The sequence below is a fragment of the Lygodium microphyllum genome, chromosome 24 (assembly GCF_053477565.2).
Source record: "Lygodium microphyllum isolate KBCC chromosome 24, Lygodium_microphyllum_v1.1.10, whole genome shotgun sequence".
Classification (NCBI taxonomy): domain Eukaryota; kingdom Viridiplantae; phylum Streptophyta; class Polypodiopsida; order Schizaeales; family Lygodiaceae; genus Lygodium; species Lygodium microphyllum.
Window position 1 is genome coordinate 82,893,171 of NC_141158.1, and position 22,398 is coordinate 82,915,568.

A 22,398-nucleotide genomic window follows, 5' to 3' on the forward strand; every position below is an offset into this window, starting at 1 on the left:
CTGAGTCCCATCCTTTACCCAAGAGCCCGCCCAAGAGAGGTGACACAAGCTTGGACCAAGACATTTGCTACTTATGTTACAACACCCACTAAGGAACACTTTAGGATGACATCCATCAAACATCTAATACCACAATAGGATCGCCTCTCTTTTGTACCCCTAGATAACCATGGGCATACATTATCATTTTCACTCTTATTTTCTTTTTGTATCACTTGATGAGGATATCCTCAACAGAAGACCTATCATCAAAATAGATCAATACTCATCACTACCCATGAACCTTTTTCCATGTGTCAACACAATATATATCACCAAAGAAGTACTGCTGCATTTGTAATGCCACATCCATAAAGGTACGCTGACAATCTACCAATTATTCAAAAATGGGTGACCGAGCAGCAACTAAGCTATATTATGGCATTGTTTTTAGTATAATTAGCACCATTTGCAACTTTTAGATGTAATTTAAGTTAGTTTTCCAGTTCTAATTTCAAAGGGACAGCATTTATTGAATTTAATAATATGTGATAAAATTTGTGAGAAATTTCATATTATCATCATGCAAGGTCACAAAAGCAATTAGTGTCAAAGTTTAGACAAACCTTTGTATGGTAAGATCGAGCAAGGTTATAGAAGGAATGAGATTTTAGAATAGGGTTGTCTGTTGCTGCAAGAGCTGTCTCCATCAGCTGCTCCACAAGAAAGTGTTGCCCGGTGAAGAAGTAGTGATTCGCCAGATGATTAAGAGCCATGGCACAATATGGATAAATATCATATGCTTTTGCCAACTTTTCTGATCCCTGCCTCACACTCTCAGCTGAATCACCATAATCAGAAAACTGGAATAAACAAGCAATTACAACAGTTCCATGAGCATCCATCCATCAACTGGACACTAAGAAAAACTTACGTTCACTGGTGTTCAGATCCATGACCCCCAATGCCACTAATGCTTCCACATTGTCAGGATCCAGCTGCTCAATAAGAAAATTGGAAGTGACTATGAACGTTCTGGCTTCCAGTCATGCCAAAACATCAAATGCTCCATGATGATTCTTTCTTTCAGAAAAACACAAAATAATATAAATGCAGTCCTAGTTGTACAAGCATTTCTTGGAGGTCTGAGTATTCCCATGAATGTGCAGGAACCCAATGTTATATCATAATTAGGCAAGGAGGAAGTCACATAAATGCATCATGCTGAAAGTCTGAGACTCCTTAAAAGAGATAATAAGAAAAAATATGCTTCCCCCCTTCTACATCATATCTCTCGATCAACATCTATCAACCTACAGAGAACAAAACTCTTTATGCATGAGATGAGCTATGCACAAAAGGAAAGTGCAATATATACAAGGAACCATCACTAGCTAAATGCTTATTACATAGCCCATTCTTACAGTCTAATGTAAATTAAAGGAAACCGTGGCTGCATTTATCTCTTCTTATGTTATTTATTTTAATGTCTTTGTCACTCTTTCCAGTCTCCTGCATCCTGCATTGTATAAGAGCACCTTAACACCCAGCTTTGCAAGTGGATCATTCCCTGCATCTCCAAACCATATGATCATGCTCTCTTTAAAATCGGTTTGCATTAGCATGGACAAATCCCATGACAAAATGCACATACTTTCACTCAGGGAGGCACACAGTAAGCTGTGCAACATGAAGAGCTATTGGATAAACTTGCAGGCTAAGCATTACATGAAAGACACACCTGCAAAACCCGCTCAAAAGCTTGGCGAGCCTTTCGCATCTGTCCCAATCGGTACCGACAAATGCCTAATCCAAGCCTCACAGCAGCTGGGCATTGTGGATGAGCTCGTAAGGCTCTCTGTGTTTAACACTAGGAAATATCAGTCTAAAGAACATAAATAAAACAAGATTCAAAAAAAGACAACAATATAGAACTAAACCTTGTAGAGCTCCAAAGACTCTTGAAAGCGACCTCGATTGAACTCAACACATGCCTGCCCTAGTAAGGCAGGCACATTATCAGGGCGTCCTTCAAGTACAATTTTGAAAACTTCTGAGGACTGATCAAGTTCACCCTTGGCCAATAGGAGTTGCCCTGAAAATAACAACTTTATTAGAAACAACATTCAGGAGAAAAAAGCAGGAAGGAAAAGGAGGAGGCAAGGGCTGCGCAAGGTTGCTTTGTTTTAATCTAGCAATCAACACCTTTTCCCACCCATGTGGTAGGCTCATCTTGATCAATCCTAGAAGCTTTGTTATAATAATGTGTTGCACGAATGAAGAACTCGTCTTTCTGGTGTTGCTTTGTTTCAACTTTGCCAAGGTTACTGTAATAAGCTCCCAAAGCATTGAGAATTGCAATCCTATCATACTTTACATCACTATAGTAGTCGTCAATCTCTGCTCAAAAACCAACAGTGAAAACAACTCAGAAACAAGTGACCAATCATGTGTAGAGTAAAATAGCTGCATCTTAACAGTTAGGGTCAAGAAATTGCACCAGTAGGAAAAAGCTCAAATGATCACACAAAGGAACCTTCAAACAATAAAGCCTTAAAGCAGATACCTGGGCTTGAACCTTCTTCTAATATTTGCAAAAACTCATTTGTTTTTCCTTGCTTGAAATACTCCCGCTGCATAAAGACACACAGTAACTTGAGCACCTTTTTTGGCCCACATATATAGCAAACTTGGTCTGACTAAGGACTAGAAGTTAGAGCCATTTCAAAGAAAATATGTTGGTATCTAAGGTGCTACCTGCCAAGAAAATCCAAGCAGGGGGGAAATCTTACTAGTACTGACCATAGCTTAGAGGCTTACAACAAAATGAAAATGGATGCCCCTGTGCACAACAGACTAAGATCAAGGGATAGGAATGCTGAATATAGGTTTAGTTACAGACTTACCTGGTCACATACAGGACTACCCCAGGTAGGATTAGGTTTTGAAAAGAGTGGTCTTAAATATTGCATATAACTTGGCAGCAACAAGTACTGCAAATGTACTATAGAGCTTGAAAATTGACACTAGACCAGATATCAAGGCTGCAATGCCAGGCATCTCTTATTGGACCTGTTACTAGAGAAAATAAGGTTACAGCAGGGCATGGGCGGATTGGTCTTATCCTCCCTCTTACTCAACATCTCAAACATGCCACAAGTACTATGTTGTACCCAAGCCAAGTGCCTATTGCTAGAATCCATGTATTGTAGCCAAACAAAGATTCTAGTCCTAAAGCCCTCCTCCAGAGGCCTGTCAATCATGCTCAGTTTGTAGCAATTGTAAAGCCAGTGGAATCTTTTTGAGCCTAGTCATATAATCCTCCTCCCTAATTGCTTGTGTACTTATAAAAGGGAAACTTGAAGATGTCTTGACACGGGTCTCTCCAACCCCACTATCCTAAATCCTAAACATGACACTGCATTGCTATTTCTAAATAATAGCGATGACATCCTAAGAATAGTAAGTTTGCCTTCTAGTATTGCTTGCTTAATTTGGTTGTTTCTATTCTTGACAATTCTCGGCCCACAAGGGAAGGCCATAAACAAAAGACAAGTAGCAAGGCACTTATCATACAAGCTTCTCAATGTTCCACCACATTTCACACTTCATGACATATGGCTAGACAACTTGTCTTGCGCTACTTCACTTTCTCTCTTTGCATCATGTCTTCGTTCTCCTACAAAAAGAGCTCAATTTCTCTCATTTTTCATCAATTTTCCTTGCTATAAACTCATGTATAACAACTAAAGATAGATAGCCTCAAAGTTGGTCCCAATTATCTCCATCATCATCCTCCACTCTTTCAGCATCAAATCCCTCTTCTCTATCTATTATTTCACACGATAGAAAACTTGTAAATTCATTGCGGCACCTGTTTTTAAGCTCTTCTCCGTTTCAAGACCAAGAAGAAAGCCATGTCAATGTGTATAGCTGATCAACCATGAACAAGGACTCATTTTCCCTCTCTTCCTACTCTCTGTTTGTAAATGAATTAGTTGTTTTATTGCATAGTAAATAACTACATGTGATACATATGTGCATGTACATCCTTTGCATGAACTTGTGAGAGTGAGAAATACTTCTCTTCGCTTTATAGTAACATGGGACAAGTTTTGGGGACAAGGATGGGAATGGGAACAAGGGCAAGAATTGCCATCCCCTATCAATATAAAGAAAGGCTCTACCATGGAAATGGGACTGGGATGGTATAGGGACAAAATATGATTGGAACAAGAAACCAAAAAATTGTTATCCAATATTATTGTGCCTCACTCTCAAGTTCATTGTAACTAAGCTCATTCCTGAGAGACTTGGGTTCAATTGCAAGCACACTACTTTGCATAAGGTGTTTACAGTCAATCACCCAACTCTTGTAAAACTTACTCCTTGCTTTTGCCTCTTCTCCAAGTTTTTCAAGTTCTAGCTCTAGAAAGTTGGGAGGATTCAAACATTGGTCTCTATCACAAAAACGTGAAATTTTGATACTCTGCTTAGCATTTCATTAACTACTAATCCAATATGCAAATGTGAAGTGCACATATGTTATTTCATGTTGAGGAGCCAAGTATCCTAAGAAGTTAGTGGGTGCCAAAGGTAAAGTAGTAACAAGTTGTACTTGATAGGTACTAGGTGGTATAAGTCACTTATTTCACATTGACAAGCCACGGATCCTAAGAAGTTGGTGGGTGCCAAAGGCAAAAGTCGTGACAAGTTGTACTTAACAAGTACTAGGTGGTAGCTAGTGATAGATTTTGGCCTAGAAAACTTTATTAGCCATCAATATCAATGGTAACATTAGGAACTAGGCGTTAATCAAGTAATTAATGCATGTTCAAGGGCTAATAAATGCTATACTTGTTGAGCTAAAATGCATTACAAACTGATTAGCGCTTCAAAACAGCCCCAAAACATGTAAACTAATAAAAGTTTCGTAAGTGGTGCATGGTCCTAAAGAGCTTCTGTGTCCCATAAGCAAAACCCTCATTTGGGATGATCCTTCTACATCTATAAATAGACAAACTACCCACCATTCAATCCATCCTTGTCTTGCAAGTTTCGGCCATCTTCCCTCTTCTACTAACTATCCAAACCCAAGCAACTACTGCTACGTGGTCTACCGTTATCGCCTAACCTCCCACTACTACCAATGATCAGCTGCCATCATCTTTAAGGGGTTACATTGTTGCGTTTACCAATCCCAGCCCTAGAGACTACTATGTTCTAGTTTCCAACTTGCTGCCCTTCCATTTTTAGCATCAACTCAATTTACATCTAAGTCTACAACATGTAATTTTTGTGTTTTCAACACTTTTCTTCAACAGCCTCTACTCCAATTGGTAGTTACTACACTTGGGATCCGTCTCCAGTGGACGACACCAACACCTCCCTCAACCCACTCCAAGCAGAGCCAATAGCTCTATTGGACAACTTTGCCCTTGAGCATTCTGTATATTCTCTCATTCATTTACATCATTGATTCATTCACTTCAGAGTTCTCTTTCTTCTCTCTTTATGTGTGTGTTTTTGCATTTTACGGTTTGCATTTATTACACTATTGTCTGAGTTATTATGTTTCAACAATGTTCATACATTCTCTTTTTTCTCTGTGTAAACCCTAGCATATCTTTACATTAGTATGATTAGCCTAGCCAATTTAATTGTTGACTGGTCTAATTATTTTTCTATGTTCAAATTAATTATTATGTTAATTTTCAGGACTAATGTTTTCAAAATTCGATTAATAAGGTTGAAATTTGCTAGAATATGGATAAGGATGACTTGGCAAAACTTCCTATTCAAAATTTAGAAATGCAAAATTAGACTAGAGAAGAGAAGAAAATCTCATTTTCGCAATTGGAAGTCATTGGGAAAAAGTATTGGATTATTCTTGCCTACTATTGGAATTGCTTCCCAACCATTGGAGACCATCTTAGTGAATGAAATTGTATATTCTTTACTTTGGGAAGCTGGCTATCATGAGAACCTGAAATTTAAAGATGCTTTAATCTTGTTGATAACATTTGATTAAGTTATTAATCAAATGTGCAAGGTTCTTTAGCACATGTGATGCACACATGATAGTTATTTTATGATAACAAGCCAAGGACCCCGAGAATGCAATGGGTATCAAAGGCAAAAGTTGTGATAAGTTATGCCAGCTGGGCTTTGGGATCAATTGGTATCAATTTTGACCCTAGGACAACTATTTGGCCAACAAGTGTCAACAGTGACACTAGGAACTAACATTAATTAATTAATTAATGCCAGTCTAAGGATCAATAGAGATTGGGGACCACTCCAAGTTGCAAATGGCTTAGCCAATTTAATTATGGATGGGCATTTAATTTTGGACAAGGTCAAAAGGGCTGAATTTATTTTTACGATTACTTAATTTTAAAAATTAATTAAATGGATGGATAATGCTGAAAAATAGATTTAGAAGGTTGCCACTTCGCAAAAATGCCCATGCAAACTAAGAAAACGCTTTTGGGAGCTGGGTCTTAGTCATTCAGTTAGTTTACAACCTAGGAGAGAGAGAGAGAGAGAGGGAGGAAGCTGTTGGTTTGTTTTTTTATCAAAGAGCAGCAATTTGCTGCAGAAGATAGCCATCTGGGAGCCTCAGCATGCAGGGGACAACCAGGAGACACCTTCCAAGGGCTCGCAACAACATTACTGATCAAGTTACAACATTTTGGAGGTGTCTCGCAATAGGTGACTGCATTGAATGCACACTAGAGCAGACAGTAGGCAAATTTTGGGATTTTCCCGCAAAGAAAATCAAGTTTCTCTCTCATCTCGGCTTTCTCTCACCTTCCCTAAAAATTTCTCAAAATATCTCAACATTTTATCAGCCATTTGGAGCAGGTCTCAACCATATCTAGGACAACAAGAGGATTTCTATTGTAAACCTGCAAAAATTTAGGGTTTGACAACCACCTCAAAACCCGTGTCAATAAGAAAAGGCATCGTACATTGAATTCAGCACCTGAAATTTGTGTAATTGTTAGAAAATTCAGATATCAGTCCATTCATTGTACATTGGGGAAGCATTTGACTAGTTTGTAGTTCCAATTGTGCAAGTCCTAGGTGAAAAGTCAAGGGTAAAATGGTGTCATTGCTACTGATTGTTATTTCAGCAAGGGGCATTTGGAACAACAAAGAAGATTGTGGCATCTCAGCTTGTACTCGCTCCATTAGCAATCAAAGTTAAAGAAATACCGAAAGGGCCGCCAGTTTTGAGGCCAACAGGGTGTCCAATGTCCAAGATTATTAATATATACCATGCATTTCAATTTATGTTTATTTGTTGATTGTTATAATTAACTGCTTAATCAGGGAATTACCACTCTCTCCAAGAAGGAAGGCTGGTTTCAAGGTTCCATTGCCGGGATACCACTCAATCCCTTGATTTCGTGGACCCGCGGCACCTCATTGCAAGCCAAAGCTTTGTGCCAGTGCTAATTTTTGCTCTCGACTCAGAATTGCAGCAATATTTCTTCATATAGTGAGATGGAATCAAGCAATGATGATGTCTCTCAATATGAAAATTCAAATGGGAATAAAGAAAATGCAATGCCCAATCTTCGACAAGGCTCAAACCATAGACAACAAGCTGAAAATGTTGTTGTTAGGCAAGATGTAGACCCTTCAAGGCATAATGACAGTGATGACCAGTAAAGTGAAGAGGAATTTGATAACAAGTTTAAGAATCAAATGAGGATAGCAACAAATCTCTTTACTGAATTGGCAAAGGATCCTCAAATCACCCAATTTTTGAAAAGAAGTCATTTTCTACACCTTCAGGATAGCAAGGTGCATCAAAGAAAATGCCAATGCCTTCATTTGAAGCTTCCAAAGATGTTATGGAAGCAAAACAAGGGCAACTAGGATACTTTCGGGGTAGCACAATTTTTCATACTATGGTTGGATAAGGACAGCATACGAGAATGTATGGCACAAATCCCTATGGTATGCAGCAGCCAATGCGTGGTGTGCAAGGCCCAATGTATTCAAATATGGCTAGAAATATGGATGCCTGAGGCACAAAAAAACATGTTTAGTAATGCATCTACCCCTCGGAATGCTTATGGGACTCAAGGAATGAGTGTTGGTCATGCAAATGCTCCGTTTGGTGTTGGTTTTCATGTAAATTCAACGAATGCACCCTTTTTGCAGCAGCTAGTGTATGACAACTTGACACCCAAAGCAACAACAAAAGACAACGATAAGGATGGAAAAGCAACAAAGTTTGAGTCCTTCAAGGGTGCACAAGATCGGTTGAAAGCTTTGACCTTCATTCAGTAATTTGATGCCGCCTATTCAAGGAGAAACTACACCGAGATCTCGAAGATTCGAAAGGCAGCCACTCTTTTGAAGGGGAATGCATTGCAGTGGTGGTCCACTCTACTGATGCAAGGTAGAGCATTATCAACGTGGGTACAATTCAAGGAAATGTTTTCTATGAATTGGTTGACAAGCAAATGTTTGCTTCGAATTGGTTGACAAGTACCTTTGAGGTGGACATCATGACATCTTGGAATAAGTTGGATGCTAAAGAATGTAAGAATTTGTAGCAATATAATAAAAAGTTTTAGGATGCATTGCTGCCTATTACTTCTTACTGCCCCGTACCCCTTCATGAGTAAGTGGAAAAATATGTTTGTGGATTGCCCAAAGGAATCAGAGATTTTTGCATAAATTCTACCATCTCTAGCATGTTTTAGCTGATAGAGACTGTTGTTACAACAGATAGCATGTTTTCTCATAGAGATTGCTGCTACAGCAGATACTTTACTACGTGGGAAGAATATGAGCTTCCTAGAGAGTGGGGAGAAACCGAATAAAAAGTTATCAAAGGCTGAGAAAAGGGGAAAATCTGAAAATCAACTTGAAAAGAGGCCAAAACAACAAAGAAAGGGCTCGAAAACATTGGCACAACAGAGGGAATTGATGGCTGAAAATAAATGTTTCATTTCTGAACAAGAAGGTCACATTGCAAGGGACTATCCCAATAGGCAGCAAGCTAGAAAATCAAAAAATCAAGGAGATTCTAAGGGAAAGAAGCCCAAAATATCAATGGGACATGTGCCCGATATTGTTACTGATCAGGCCAATGATTATGCAACTAAGTTGTGCAAAGCATGGGGCAAGTTCAGGGATAAGCATACATTGATTTTCTTTGATAATGGTGCACGAGCCAATTGATTTTCTTTGATAATGGTGCACAAGCCAACTTCATCTCTGTTGGCATGGCAGTTTGTCTAGGAATCGGAGAGGATGAGATGGGACTCATGGGGAAAGTTGGAATGGTATGTAAAGGCCATGCAAAGCTTGTCACACCACTTATTGGAAAGCTTTAGTTGCATATACAGGGATATGTGGACAGCAAAGAGTTCTTCATTGCTCCACTTGGAGGTTGTGATGTATTGCTTGGAATGTCATGGTGTCACCATATGTATCCAGTGATTGATTCTTGTGCAAAAGAAATCACTATTCAACATAAGGGAAAGACACTCACACTTAATGTAAAATTAAAAGGTGAATCTATCCGTGTTGTATCTACAGCTACCATTCCTAAAGTAATGAAAAATCAACTTTCTACGTACTTGGTTTTTACTAAAGATAAAGATGATAGTGAGAACATTGAAAACGTGTTTAAGTGAGAGAAGAATCGCATGTCATTTTTGAAAATGTATGCTAATTGCTTCTCTTAGTCACTTCTAGGGCAGCTACCACTTGAAAGGCGAAAAGACCATGGCATAGATCTTATCCCTATAAGTAACCCACCTTATAAGCCACCCTACAAAGTCCATGCAACCCAATAGGAGAAGATTATGAGTCAGGTGAATGAGTTGTTAGAAAAAGGACTAACTCGGCCCAACTCATCCACTTTTGGTACTCCAGTGCTTTTAGTGCAAAAAAAGGATGGTTGATGGCGTATGTGCATTGATTATCATGCTTTAAACAATATCACAATAAAGAATCACTTTCCAATTCCTCGAATCAATGATGTTATGGATAGATTCCAAGGGGCAACCACATTCAACTGTATAGATTTGAAAAGTGGATATCTCAGATATGTATTAGACCAAAGGATATGCCTAAGACAACTTTCAAAACATCTTTTGAGCTATATGAGTTTCCTATCATGTCTTTTGGACTTACAAATACTCTTGCTACTTTTAATCATATAACGGATTGCATCTTCAAGCCACATAGAGGATTTGTGGACACTTTCTTTGATGACATGATTGTCTATTCAAGAATGAGAAAAAGCATAAAAAGCACTTGAGCATTGTGTTCAATGAACTGATGAAGCATAGGCTGGTTATCAATGACAAGAAAAGTGATTTCTTTTTGCATGAAATCCACTTTTTGGGCAAATTGTATTAATTGATGCTATTCACATGGATCCTACAAAGATTGAGGCAATACGATCATAGTCACTTTTAAGAAATGTACATGAGTTCCATAGCTTTTTGGGTTTATGTTTTGACCACAAAAAGTATGTATGCAGGTTTGCTGAAATTGCATCTCCATTGCATGCTTTACAAAAGAAGGATGTGTCATTTAGATGAATAGCAATGGAAATTTCAACATTTGAAAGGTTAAAGAAAAAGACGACTTCAAATCCCATGCAAGTGTTGCTAGATCTAAGGAAGCCATTCGTCATTCACTGTGATGCATGTGGTTACAGCATTGGGACTGCTCTTATGCAGGATGGTCAAGTTGTGGCCTATGAGAGCCAAATTCTCCACTATGCAGAGAAGAATTTGCAAGTCTATAAAAAAGAGCTCTTGGCTATAATTCATGCATTGTCTACGTGGAAACATTATTTGTTGGGGGCTGATTTTACAATGCAGACAAACCATAAGACTTTGAAGTACTTTTTGACGCAAACAAAGTTGTCAAAGAAACATATGAGATGGGTGAATTTTCTCTCTATACTTCATTTTCAATTTGTACATATTGATGGTAAAAAGAATATCGTACTGATGCACTATCGTGTAAGCCACAAATTTCAGCCATCAACATGGCTTATTACACTGAGTTCGATGCCAAAGAGCAATGTGTTGTTCATTCAAACTTTGCTATTGTTTAGGATCAGCTATGCGATGGCCAAAGGCATGAGCATTTTGTGCTAAGAGATGAATTTCTGATGATACACGGACAACTGTATGTCACGAAGCAATTGAGGCCTAGAGTTATCACTGAAAATCATGCTCCTTTATACGCACGACATAGAGATATTAGTACCACAGTCAGGGCAGTGGAGCATATCTTTTATTGGCCAACTTTGAAGCATGACGTAGAGTAGTTTCTCAGGACATGCATCGTATGTCAAAAGGTAAAGCATGATAGGCAAAAGATGTCAGGCTTGTTGCAACATTTATCTATTCCAAATAGACCTTGGCAAAGCATTGCAATGGACTTTATTTTTTAGCTTCCTAGGACACCTACAAGGAATGATGGGATATGGACTATCATTTGTAGGTTTAGCAAACAAGCCCATTTCATTCCGATGAGGAAGAGAATAAAGGTTGATCATATGGCACGATTGTTTTAATAGCATATCTTTAAGTATCATGGTATGCGAGAGTCGATCATCTCAGTGATCGAGACCCTCAGATAGCCAATTTATTTTGGAAGGGGTTGTTTAAGAATATGGATGCCACACTGAAATTCTCGTCCTCCTTCCAAACCGCAGACAAATGGTCAGTCTAAGGAAGCAAATTCCACAGTGTTGAATCTTTTAAGATGCTATGTTTCACCACAAGATACAATGGGAGCAATGTTTGCCATTAGTTGAGTTTGCATACAACAATACAATGCAAGGTCCCACTAGCAAAGCTCCATTTGAGGTGGTTAAGGGTGGCAGGAAGTATTGAACTAAAATATGCATTACTTGCTGATTAGCCTCTCAAACAGCCCCAAAACATGCTAAAAATGCTCTTTTAGAGTAAAACTCTAAAACGGGGAGCGGTTCGAGAGAGTTCAGTGGAAACCTTAAAACGGAGAGTGGTTCAAGAGAATTTAGTAGAAACCCTAATTTTTGGAACGCCCTTCCACATCTATAAATAGACAGGCTGCCCCCATTCAACGATCATCCTTGTTTGCAGGTTACACCAGCCCACACACACTCTGCTACTGTTGGCGCTTAGTTTCCAGCCGGCAGCCCACCTCCATTTGTTGTCCAGCCATCATCGACTACAACCACATTATCTTCAGCTTGTCCATTGCTATAGGCGACAGCTCTCAGGTGCTGGCGACTTCTCCAGACTGCTGTTCTGCCTGCTGTCCATCATCTCCAAGGTCAGCCAGCCTGCGTTTTCAGCATTGCAGGCCCTGACACTCTCAAACACTGTTTCAACCTGCTGTTTACAACAGACTGTGCACAATTTCCAACCTCCGATCGGTGGTACACTGTTGCATTTACCGATTTCCAGCCTCCAGACTGCGGCATTTTGGTGACCAACCTGCTGCCATTCACTATTCAGCACTCCTACACTCCGATTGGTGGTCCCAAACTTGGGATCCGTCTTCAATGGACGCGTCACACTTCGACATTGCTCTACCCTTGAGCACACTGTACGCTCTTACATTCATTTACAACTTTCATTCACTTCAGAGTTGTGTTCTCTCTCTCCCTTCTTCTATTTGTGTTTGAGTTTTTGTGTTTAAGTTTTGAGTTTTGCGTTTAGGGTTTGAATTTTGAGTTTTGCGTTTAGGGTTTGAGTTTTACCCTCTGTGTCTGTGTCTCTCTCTTTGTGTTTCTATCATGGTCATACACTCTGTGTGTCCTTAGTGCAAACCCTAGTAGTTTCTTTCACAAGAAAATACTATTAAAACGTCGGATCTAGGGCATGGCCATGGAGGTTGAAAGAGAAAGAGTAAGCTCATGAGGTAACAGACATCAAGACCAATTGTCACACATGAATTAGATTCCAAGATGGAAGCTTGGACTCATAAACACAATCTTGTGTGTTGACAATGACACTAACACTTTGTTGGAAGTACAAAAGTACTATGACATTGCATTCAAAATGAGAGCAAGTATAATGCTTTATAGAAATAGAACAAGTTGCACTTTTCACCACTGTGCATATGGGATTCTGCATCCTGAGCCCACACTACTCCATACAAAGAGGCTAAGCCAGGTGTGCTTGCCAATATCTCAACACCCCTCCTCAATCAAAACCAAAGAAGTACAAAGTGTGTAGAGGCTTTTAATGAGCAACCAGCTGCAAAGTGTGGGCACACCACAAACATGGTAAACACCAAGGGCTGTCGCAAAAAAGGCTGAGTGTGGGTACCAAAGACATGGTGGATATCCAAAGGCTGTATCAGGGGTCTCACAAAATGTACATAGACTATAGTACAAGGTTGTTTGAGGAGTTTACAAGCTTATGTCAGAAGCATTAGGGCTAAGCAAAATAAGGCTAAAAAAGTCATCAAAATAGGTCTGATGAGATTTGTCCTTCTCTCAGTGGTCTTCTTCTTTTGCTCCATGGTCCTCTTCTTCTTTAACAGCAACTAGATAGGCCTTTTGGGACCTCTTCCTGGCATGATAGAATTTCTCCATGTACCCGATCCTTTTACAGAAGTCACATACCAGTTGATCTTTCTTGCCCTTGTACCTGTTACCGACATATAACATTTGTTCATCTTTAGAGGTGCTTGGTTCTTCTTTGGATTTTATCTTCTTTTCTTCTTCTAGCAAGGAGGCCTAAATGTCAATAATTTTAGGACTAGGTATGTTGATTAATATAGTTGACACATTATTATAGTCACGAGGCACGTTCTTAACAACACGCCAATACAAATATCTTCATCCATCTTAAGATCAATTCCTCCGAGCTGAGTTAAAAAACTTACCGTGTAGTTTAAGTAAGTTGCAAGAGATGTATTTGATTTCATATCTAGCCTGAAAATTTCAATCAATAATCCATACTTAGATGACTTTGATTGTACACCAAACAAAGTATCTAATCTCTTCCATATATCATTAGAGGTTTCACAAGTATCCGCATGGTGGATGTAGCTGTCATCCAATTTCAGCTTAATGATGGCATATGCTTTGCCATTTTCCTTTTGCCAAGTAACTGCAAGGTCCACATCCCAAGGCTTCTTCTCCTTGCTATTGGTAATTTCCCAAAGACCCTTCTTTATCAAGATAAGCTTAATGCGACCCCTTTCAACCGAACAATTAAGGAGTATTTGCCCATGCTAGAGTAGCAAATCAGCACCAAAACTCTCAAATTTAAGAAGCAAAAGATTCAATTGTGTCAAGAGACACAAGGAATATAGTGTCAAATAACACTTGATAAGTATCAATAGATTTCTCCCCTCCTTGCTAATATGATCAAAAATGCTTGCTGGAAACTTTAATTCTCGATGGATCAAAGTGGCAAAGGTTTGGTTTGAGTGCCACAAGAGAGAAAATGAAGAAAAGATTAAGCTTTAAGTGAGTTGGCTATGGATTTTTAGGATTTGCAAGATATGGGCCTGGTTTTTATCTCTGTGCAGCTCACACAGTGAACTATTTTAGACAAGATTTGAGCTAGGGGTGCCTTAGGTGATGGGCTTTCATTGCCCTATGATCGTAGTCAATATCATGGCGCGCAGGAGAAGAATCGACGGTACGACCAAGCGTAGGGCATAGATAGGCAGTGAGCACAAATTTCAGTGATGTTGGAGTATACAGTGGCCAATGTTGCACTTTGAGGTGCCAAGAACCAACGCCTTGAGCAAAGGAACAACTCCCCAGAGAGAAGCACTGAGAAAGCTCCAAGCAAGGTAGGTACATGCTAGCAATGGCTGCCACAAGGTGAAAGTTGAAGATAAAGTCATAAGCTGCCACTGAGTTGAACTGAGGTTGAGAGAGATTGAGAGAGTAAAGAGAGGAGTTGAGTTGAGCTTAGGCCATGCTCAACTGGGCTTTGATACCATGTTAAAATGTCGGATCTAAAGTATGGCTATGGGGGTTGAAAGAGGAAGAGTGAGCTCATGAGGTAACAGACATCAAGACCAAATGTCACACAAGTGAATTAGGTTTCAAGATGGAAGCTTAGACTCATAAACACAATCTTGTGTGTTGACAATGACACAAACACTTTGCTGAAAGTACAAAAGTACTATGACATTGCATTCAAAATGAGAGCAAGCACAATGCTTTATAGGAATAGACTAGGTTGCACTTTCCACCTCTGTGCATATGGAATTCTGCATCTTGAGCCCACACTGCTCCATACAAAGAGGCTAAGCCAAGTGCAATTGCCAATATCTCAACAGATACCACCTATCTTGCAAACTAAGGATAAGATCTTTGAGACAAATCATTCTTTGGAAAACTTGGATGCAACCTATGCAAAGATAAAGTATGCACTTCAAAGATCACAAGAAAAGCAAAAGAAGGCAGTTGATTGCCATAGACATGCGTTGCAATTTGCAAAGGGCAATTATGTATTGTTGCATTTTGAAAAGGCAACACTAGAAAAGATGAAAGAAAGAAAGAGGTTGTATCTGAAGTTGAGTATGAGATACTATGGGCCCTTCAAAGTGCTAGAGAAGATCAACAATGTGGCACATCGGCTGAAATTACCTTCATATTGGCAAATACGCAATGCCTTTTATATCAGTTTGTTGAGGCTCTTTTGTAGTGATTAGCTAGAGGATATATCTGCTGAAATTTAACCTAAGCTTAAGGAGTTGCATGAGATTTAGATACCTAAGCAAATCTTGGCACATAAGGAAAGAAAAGTTGGTTGTGAAGTTTCCAAAAGATATTTGGTGAAGTTTCAAAATTATTTACCAATGGATGCAAAATGGATGGAAGAGCACCTTTACCTAGATGCCTTTCAGATACAGCTGACTTCAGTTCAGACTCAGTTAAGTTCAACAGGGGTCTCGAGTATCGCTTGATGCTGAAGAGGGAGGTAGCACTTCCACTCTTCCGATTGTGGACAGCTCTCATATGTTGTGGATCTCAGATATATTCAACATGCATCCAAGGGTGTTGTGCTAACAATGTCTACCATGGGGTCACTACTCAATGTACTAGTCACAGATATATGTAGATGAGTATGGTTGTTACTGCTCCTCTAAGACTATTACTTTTGTATCAATTTGGGATCAATTCATGATCAATTTGGCATGAGCTTTTGCCTCAATTTTGAGATCAAATTCTAATCAATTTCAGCTTAGTTTTTTATCAATTATTTGAGAATTGTTTATGGTCACTTTTTGGATCAATTATGCGTCAGTTATTACTGATTAGTTTTTGCAAACAATTTGTGATCAATTTGGGATCACATTTGCAGGAGTTTGTGATCAGTTCTCAGATCAACAAATAATCCATCTATGATCAGTTTATCCTCAATTTTCAATGATTTCCAACTGGTTCCATGGACAGGAGAATGTTAGTAAACACCATTGACAATTTCAGCCATGGTTTATGCTGAGAATAAGCTTTACTATGGTTGTGAAGTGAGAACAATTGAGAAACATAGTTATGGATGCCTCCAATGGGTTTCTAACAACAGTTCTAGAACTTTTTCAGATTTATATCATGTTTATGCGGGTTGGAAGTTTTTAGCGACTTTGGGGCATATGGCATGCTTAGACACCAATGGCCAATGTTATGATTGTGATGCCCTATGGAAATTCCAATGTAGTACCCTTTACTTTGGCAAAATGCAATGCAATCGAGGACGATTGCAAGGATTTCAAAGGGGAAGGTCTGTCACAAGGACGTGAAATTTTGAGATGCTTTAATCTTGCTGAAAAACATTTAATTAAGCTACTAATCAAATCTACAAGGTTGTTTAGCACTTGTGATGCACATGGCAGTTATTTCATGGTGGCAAGCCAAGGTCCCCGAGGATGCAATGGGTGTCAAAGGCAAAAGTTGTGATAAGTTATGCCCATTGGGTTTTGGTGGTCAGTTGATGTCAGTTTTGACCCTAGGACAATTGTTTGGCCAATAAAAGTCGGTGGTGACACTAGAGACTAGCATTCATTAATTAATTAATGCAAGTCAAAAGGTCAACAGAGGTTGGGAACCACTCCAAGTTGCAAATGGCCTAGCCCATTTAATTATGGATGGGCACATTTAATTCTAGGCAAGGTCAAAAGGCTTGAAATTACATTTTAGGATTATTTAATTGTGAAGATTGATTAAAATTGTTGATAATGCTAAAAAATGGGTTTAGAAAGCTGCCACTTGGCAAAATGCCCATGCAAACTGAGAAAACTTTCAGTCAATCTATGGCTTGGGAGAAAGGAAAGGAGCTGTTGGTCCATTTTCTGATCAAATAACAGCAATTTGCTACAAAAGACAGCCATCTACGGGCCTAATCAACAAGGAACAATAGGGAGACACCTTCCAAGGGCTGGCAACAGCAAAGGTCCATGCCCAAGGAAAAGAGATAACCGCCATGGGAATGTTGGGTGTCAGAATCTCACACCTATTAGAATCGGTGTAACCCTACAAGCATAAACCATATCCATAAGTCTATTCATAATGAAAATTACACCACAAATATCTCAACACATCAAGAAAAGCAATCCAATGTGACATCCTAAGTGCTGAAAAACACTAAGAACACTAACTGAGTATGCTAAATCTAGCCTAGTATTAATCAATCAAAGAAGCTTGCCTACAACACATCGATAGGAACACATCGATAAGTGTGTGCATCGAAGGGCTCACCTAGGGTATCCTTAGACAAATGGACAATGGGATCAAGAGGTGTGGCCACAGGCCATGTTTGATGCATGCAATATTGTTCCATAGGCAAAAGAGCGTACTTTTGCTAGGAGACAAATTCTGCCCCCAGAACGAACTACCTCCATCCCCAAGAAACAAGATAACTGATTGAGGTCAATCATCTCAAAGGTAGAACAAAGATTAGCCTTAATCTCGACAATGGCAGCAGAATCGGAGCCAATGATAAGTAAATCAACAACATACAGTGGGATGTGGCTGACCCCCATGCATGTAGTACGCATATAGAGAGTTAGATCATAGGGGGTAGAATGGTATCCATGAGTCTATAAGAACTCCTCCATCCGCTGAAACCAAGACCTCAGAGCTTGCTAGAGCCCATAAAAAGCTTACCGCAAAGGGGAATCGGAGCCAGTGATAAGTAAATCATCAACGTATAGAAGGATGTGGCTGACCTCTACACATGTAGTGTGCACATAGAGACTTAGATCACACACATAGAATACTATCCATGAGTCAGTAAGAACTCGTCCAACCGCTTGAACCAAGACCTCGGAGCTTGCTAGAGTCCATAAAGAGCTTTCCGCAAACGGAACACCTTATCCAAACGGTCTACAAAATGAAAAGGCGCTCGACATCCTCCTCCAAATAGACGTCCTCCTCCAAATAACCATTTAGAAAGGCACTCGACATCCATTTGGTATAGCGGCCAGCTGTGGTGAGCGGTAAGCACAACTAGCAAACGAAAAGGTGTCATTCAAGCAATGGATGCGAAGGTCTCCTCGTAATCAATACCTTGCTTCTAACGAAAACCTTGCACTACAAGGTGACCCTTGAGACTTGTACTTGTCTAGAGTCCCATCAACCTTTAGCTTGGTCCTAAAAATCCACTTCATCTTAATGACCTTCTTGTGGCTACGACAATCCACAAAGGTCCAAGTCTCATTCCAGTCAATACTCTCCAGTTCCTTCTCCATGGGCTCATGCCATAGAGGATCTTGGAGAGCCTCCGATCCCTTACCTTTCTTCATGTTCTCCATATCTCCCTCATCATGGCTCATCCAACATCTCCTTCTAATGGTCAACATGCACATATTCTTTACTCAACTCCGAGTGTTATGTTGGAGACTTCTTGTGTTCAACTTCAAGTTTCTGTGAGGATGCTATCTCTTGGTGCTTCAAATGTTTCCATTTCAAGGAGGGGTGCCATACGGTAGAAGTCTCAGTGCTATTATTGTGGCAAGACGAGACACCTCCGAAAGGACTACACAACATTAGGAGCTTTACAATAGGAGCAGGCGCAAACAGTGAGATGACAGGTGACGACTCTCTGGGTGAGTCTTCCTCTTCTCCAGGTCCAGGTTTAGGCTCCATCAATGTGGCCTTGGTATGGCTACAGGGGCCTCCCTTCCAAGCTACTAGTACAGGTGATGGGATCATCCCTCACAACTCTCCAGTGCCAGAGAGGGAATGTAAGAGTGGTGAGATGGGATAGGTGAATCTCATCTATACATGTATAAAATGCACAAGTTCCAAAGAGGAGTTTCCTTGAGGCATCTCGACCAAAGTTTGGCAGGTTCAAATCTTGGAACAGGGATTGACATCCAGGTTTAAAATGCCACTTGAGAGTCCAATTAGCCACCTCCACATCCACATCTATATTATCTGACTAAGCCTCAGTCAATGAATACTGGCATACAGATGTTTCTTGATCATTATGTTGTCATGAACAAAGATGAATGGTTAAAACACTTAGCAAACTAGATGCAGAAAAAACGGCTCTAAATTGTCACATATATTCTGAGGCATTTTAAATAGGATTGGTCCACTATACTACTATGAAACATTGTTGACAGATATTGAGAGCTAATATGATTTTGCTCTATTTTCAGGTGCTAGTACGATCGACATCGACATCACGTTCTCTCCAAGGCACCTTGGTGGTGGCTTGCGCACCCACTACTTGGGTATCGGTGGTTCTACTCTCGTGGTCCTTGTTCTATGTACTATAGTGGGACCTTATCATTGTATATTGTACTGTATTAGATCCCTCCCGATCTGAGACACGGTGTTAACAGATATGTCGCTTCATGGTTGAGTCTATTCATGTGAGTAGGCTAGGGCATCCGAACATTTACTAGATTATTTAGTTATTTTACTTGACATTTTATGATGGTCATTTTAGCATTTATTGCTGGCCAGCCAGCAATAAATGCCAACCGACCTGACATTATTCATGGCATTATTTTTTACTATTTATTCAGGTTTCTCCTCCACATTTAATGATCGCTCATCACTTGATAGGTTTTGGTGGAGAGAGAGGAGCAAGTGACAGTGCCTTCATAGCCAGTGACTCACATTGGTTTTGTACTATCTCATATCTTGGTATATGGATTCCATTTTCCGAGTATCTCTCTGCTTATGAGTTCCTTGTGCAGTGTTCTTTTCTTTTGCAGTGTTTCTCTTTCTCTTTTCTATGTGTCTCTTATATATAACAGCCTATTATAGCAGTTTTCCATACGCTTCCATCACTGCATCCACTGCTGACAACTTGATCCCACCTTTGTTCCATACGAGGTCGTCCCTCATGCAAGGCTAGTAATGCCTCCGCTATTGTCGAGATTATGCAGGGCTTATTGCCTGAGTTTCACTCTCAACTCCAACATTTCGACTTAGCATCCGAGCACTGGCACACTTGACTAACCACTATGCAACTCGAGATAGGACCAATCGCATCAATTTGCATCATGGGCTCCAAAACTTCAAAATCACAGACAAGGATGACTTGCAAGTCAAGTTGGCTAAGTATCAGCGTCTCCTCACCGAGTTCTCAACCACTAGAGCTCATAAGTCCTCTAACGATCAGGTTACCTTGCATCTTAACAAGCTACCAATAAAATATTTCAATTTTGTGTAATAGGTGATTTCATAATCTCAATGCCCACCTTTTATGAGTTTGAGTGACAATTGTTGCGTTATGCGCAATTGTTCAATCAATTTCATAACACATCCTTAATAGAGGGGGCTCTCATTGCCTTTTCTCAAAGAGCACAACAGAGCAAGGGCAAACAAAACTGAAATCAAAATCAAAATCAAAATCAAAACAAGGCCCACTCAATCCACTCTCAAACCTGGATTGCAGAATGTACCTAAGAAGAATAAGTGTTGTCAACATTGTCAAAAGGCTGGTCATTATGATAACAAGTGCAAATCTAAGACAAGAGGCACACAACCAAAATCCAAGAATCAAACCCCCACACCCAATCTGAGCCGGGAAAGCAGGGTGGTGGCAACCCCTAACAAGGGTAGTGGCGAGGCCAAACCCACACTGCCACCGGTCAATCATCACAATCGGCGAACTACTCAACTCTATAGGGTTTGTTTGACTAGTCTATAGAGGCCCACATCGTCTCTTTAGAAAAATCATATGCAAGTCTCCTTCACATTTACGAGTTGCCTACTAACGAGGTAACTACAGAGGCCCACTCGTCACAGCCAAGCTCCTCAACACTTGTTTGGCTTGAGGACAATAGAGCTACCCATCACATGACTCCTATAGCACACATTTTTATTTCCAGAATCCTTGCAGACAAGAGTGTCCACTTAGAAAACAACTCCTCAATCAAGATTTAGGCCTAGGGTCGCGTTAGTTTTTCCACTAAGACCAAGGTATGAATCTAGCTTCGCTGGATAATGTCTATCATATCTCTGCGCTTGGGGTGAACTTGTTGTCCGTTCAGCAGCTTTGCTAGTTGGGGCGAGTAGTTTTCTTCACATTGACCATAGTCAAGATCCTGGACTCTCGGACGGGTTTAGTGATTGCTTGAGACACGGCACATCCTAATGCCGTTTATCACACAATACATTTACTTACCAAGCCAACTACCGATGATTTGGAGTTCCATCACTTCCGAGCTTTGGCCACTACCATGAAGCCCACGGATTCTAAGCGTCTTTGGCATTTTCGCATAGGACATCTTGGTTATGACTTTCTTTATGATTTGTCACATCAAGGGATGGTTGAGGGCCTTCCACGCCTAAAACTATCTCAAGAGGCCTATCAAGCATGTCAACTAGGTAGGCAACAACGTACATCCTTTTCTCAGCAATCTTTCACTCGTGCTGCTGAACCCCTTAGATTCATTCATGTAGATCTTTGTGGTCCCACATCCACTATTGCCTTGAATGGCACGCTGTACTTCTTTTTAATAGTAACAAATCAATCCTTGTATGGATACTATAAGGAGTAATTCTAGTGGTGAGTTTACCTCCCACGAGTTCTTTGAGTTTCTACAGAAGCTAGGCATTGCACATCCCTTGCACAAAATGAAGTCATAGAGCATAGAAACCAAACAGTCCTAAATATGGCACGCTCTATGTTGTTCGCAACAAAGCTCCCTGAACACCTTTGGATCGAGGTTGTTAACACTTCAATGTACATCCTCAACCGATGTCGGACTGCAACAATCTCTAAAAAGACCAAACGATGCGTTTTTTGGTTCTTGGCCTATTATTTCTCACTTCAAAGTTTTTGATAGTTGTGCTTATATGCATACTCCTAATGACAAGATACAAAAGCTCACCCCTCGAGCAGAACTCTTGATCTTTGTGGGCTATTCTTCCAAAATGAAAGCCTATCATTTGTTCAATCCTCGGAGAAACAAGGTAATCGTTAGGGGGGATGTCATCTT

The 22,398-nt window shown here is 40.0% G+C and overlaps 1 protein-coding gene across 4 annotated transcripts in view; it reads right to left on the bottom strand.

Moving 5' to 3' along the window:
* Positions 1-22,398, bottom strand: part of ELF8 (binding protein) — a 162,285-nt gene that overhangs the window by 124,356 nt on the left and 15,531 nt on the right. For all 4 annotated transcript variants that reach the window (XM_087665528.1, XM_087665527.1, XM_087665529.1 and 1 more), the window contains exons 2-7: positions 2,546-2,612; positions 2,185-2,379; positions 1,920-2,074; positions 1,721-1,837; positions 914-977; positions 606-820 (exon numbers count right to left, since the gene is read on the bottom strand). In XM_087665528.1, the coding sequence (XP_087521654.1) occupies positions 606-820; positions 914-977; positions 1,721-1,837; positions 1,920-2,074; positions 2,185-2,379; positions 2,546-2,612 (813 nt within the window). The remainder of the gene's footprint in view (positions 1-605; positions 821-913; positions 978-1,720; positions 1,838-1,919; positions 2,075-2,184; positions 2,380-2,545; positions 2,613-22,398) is intronic.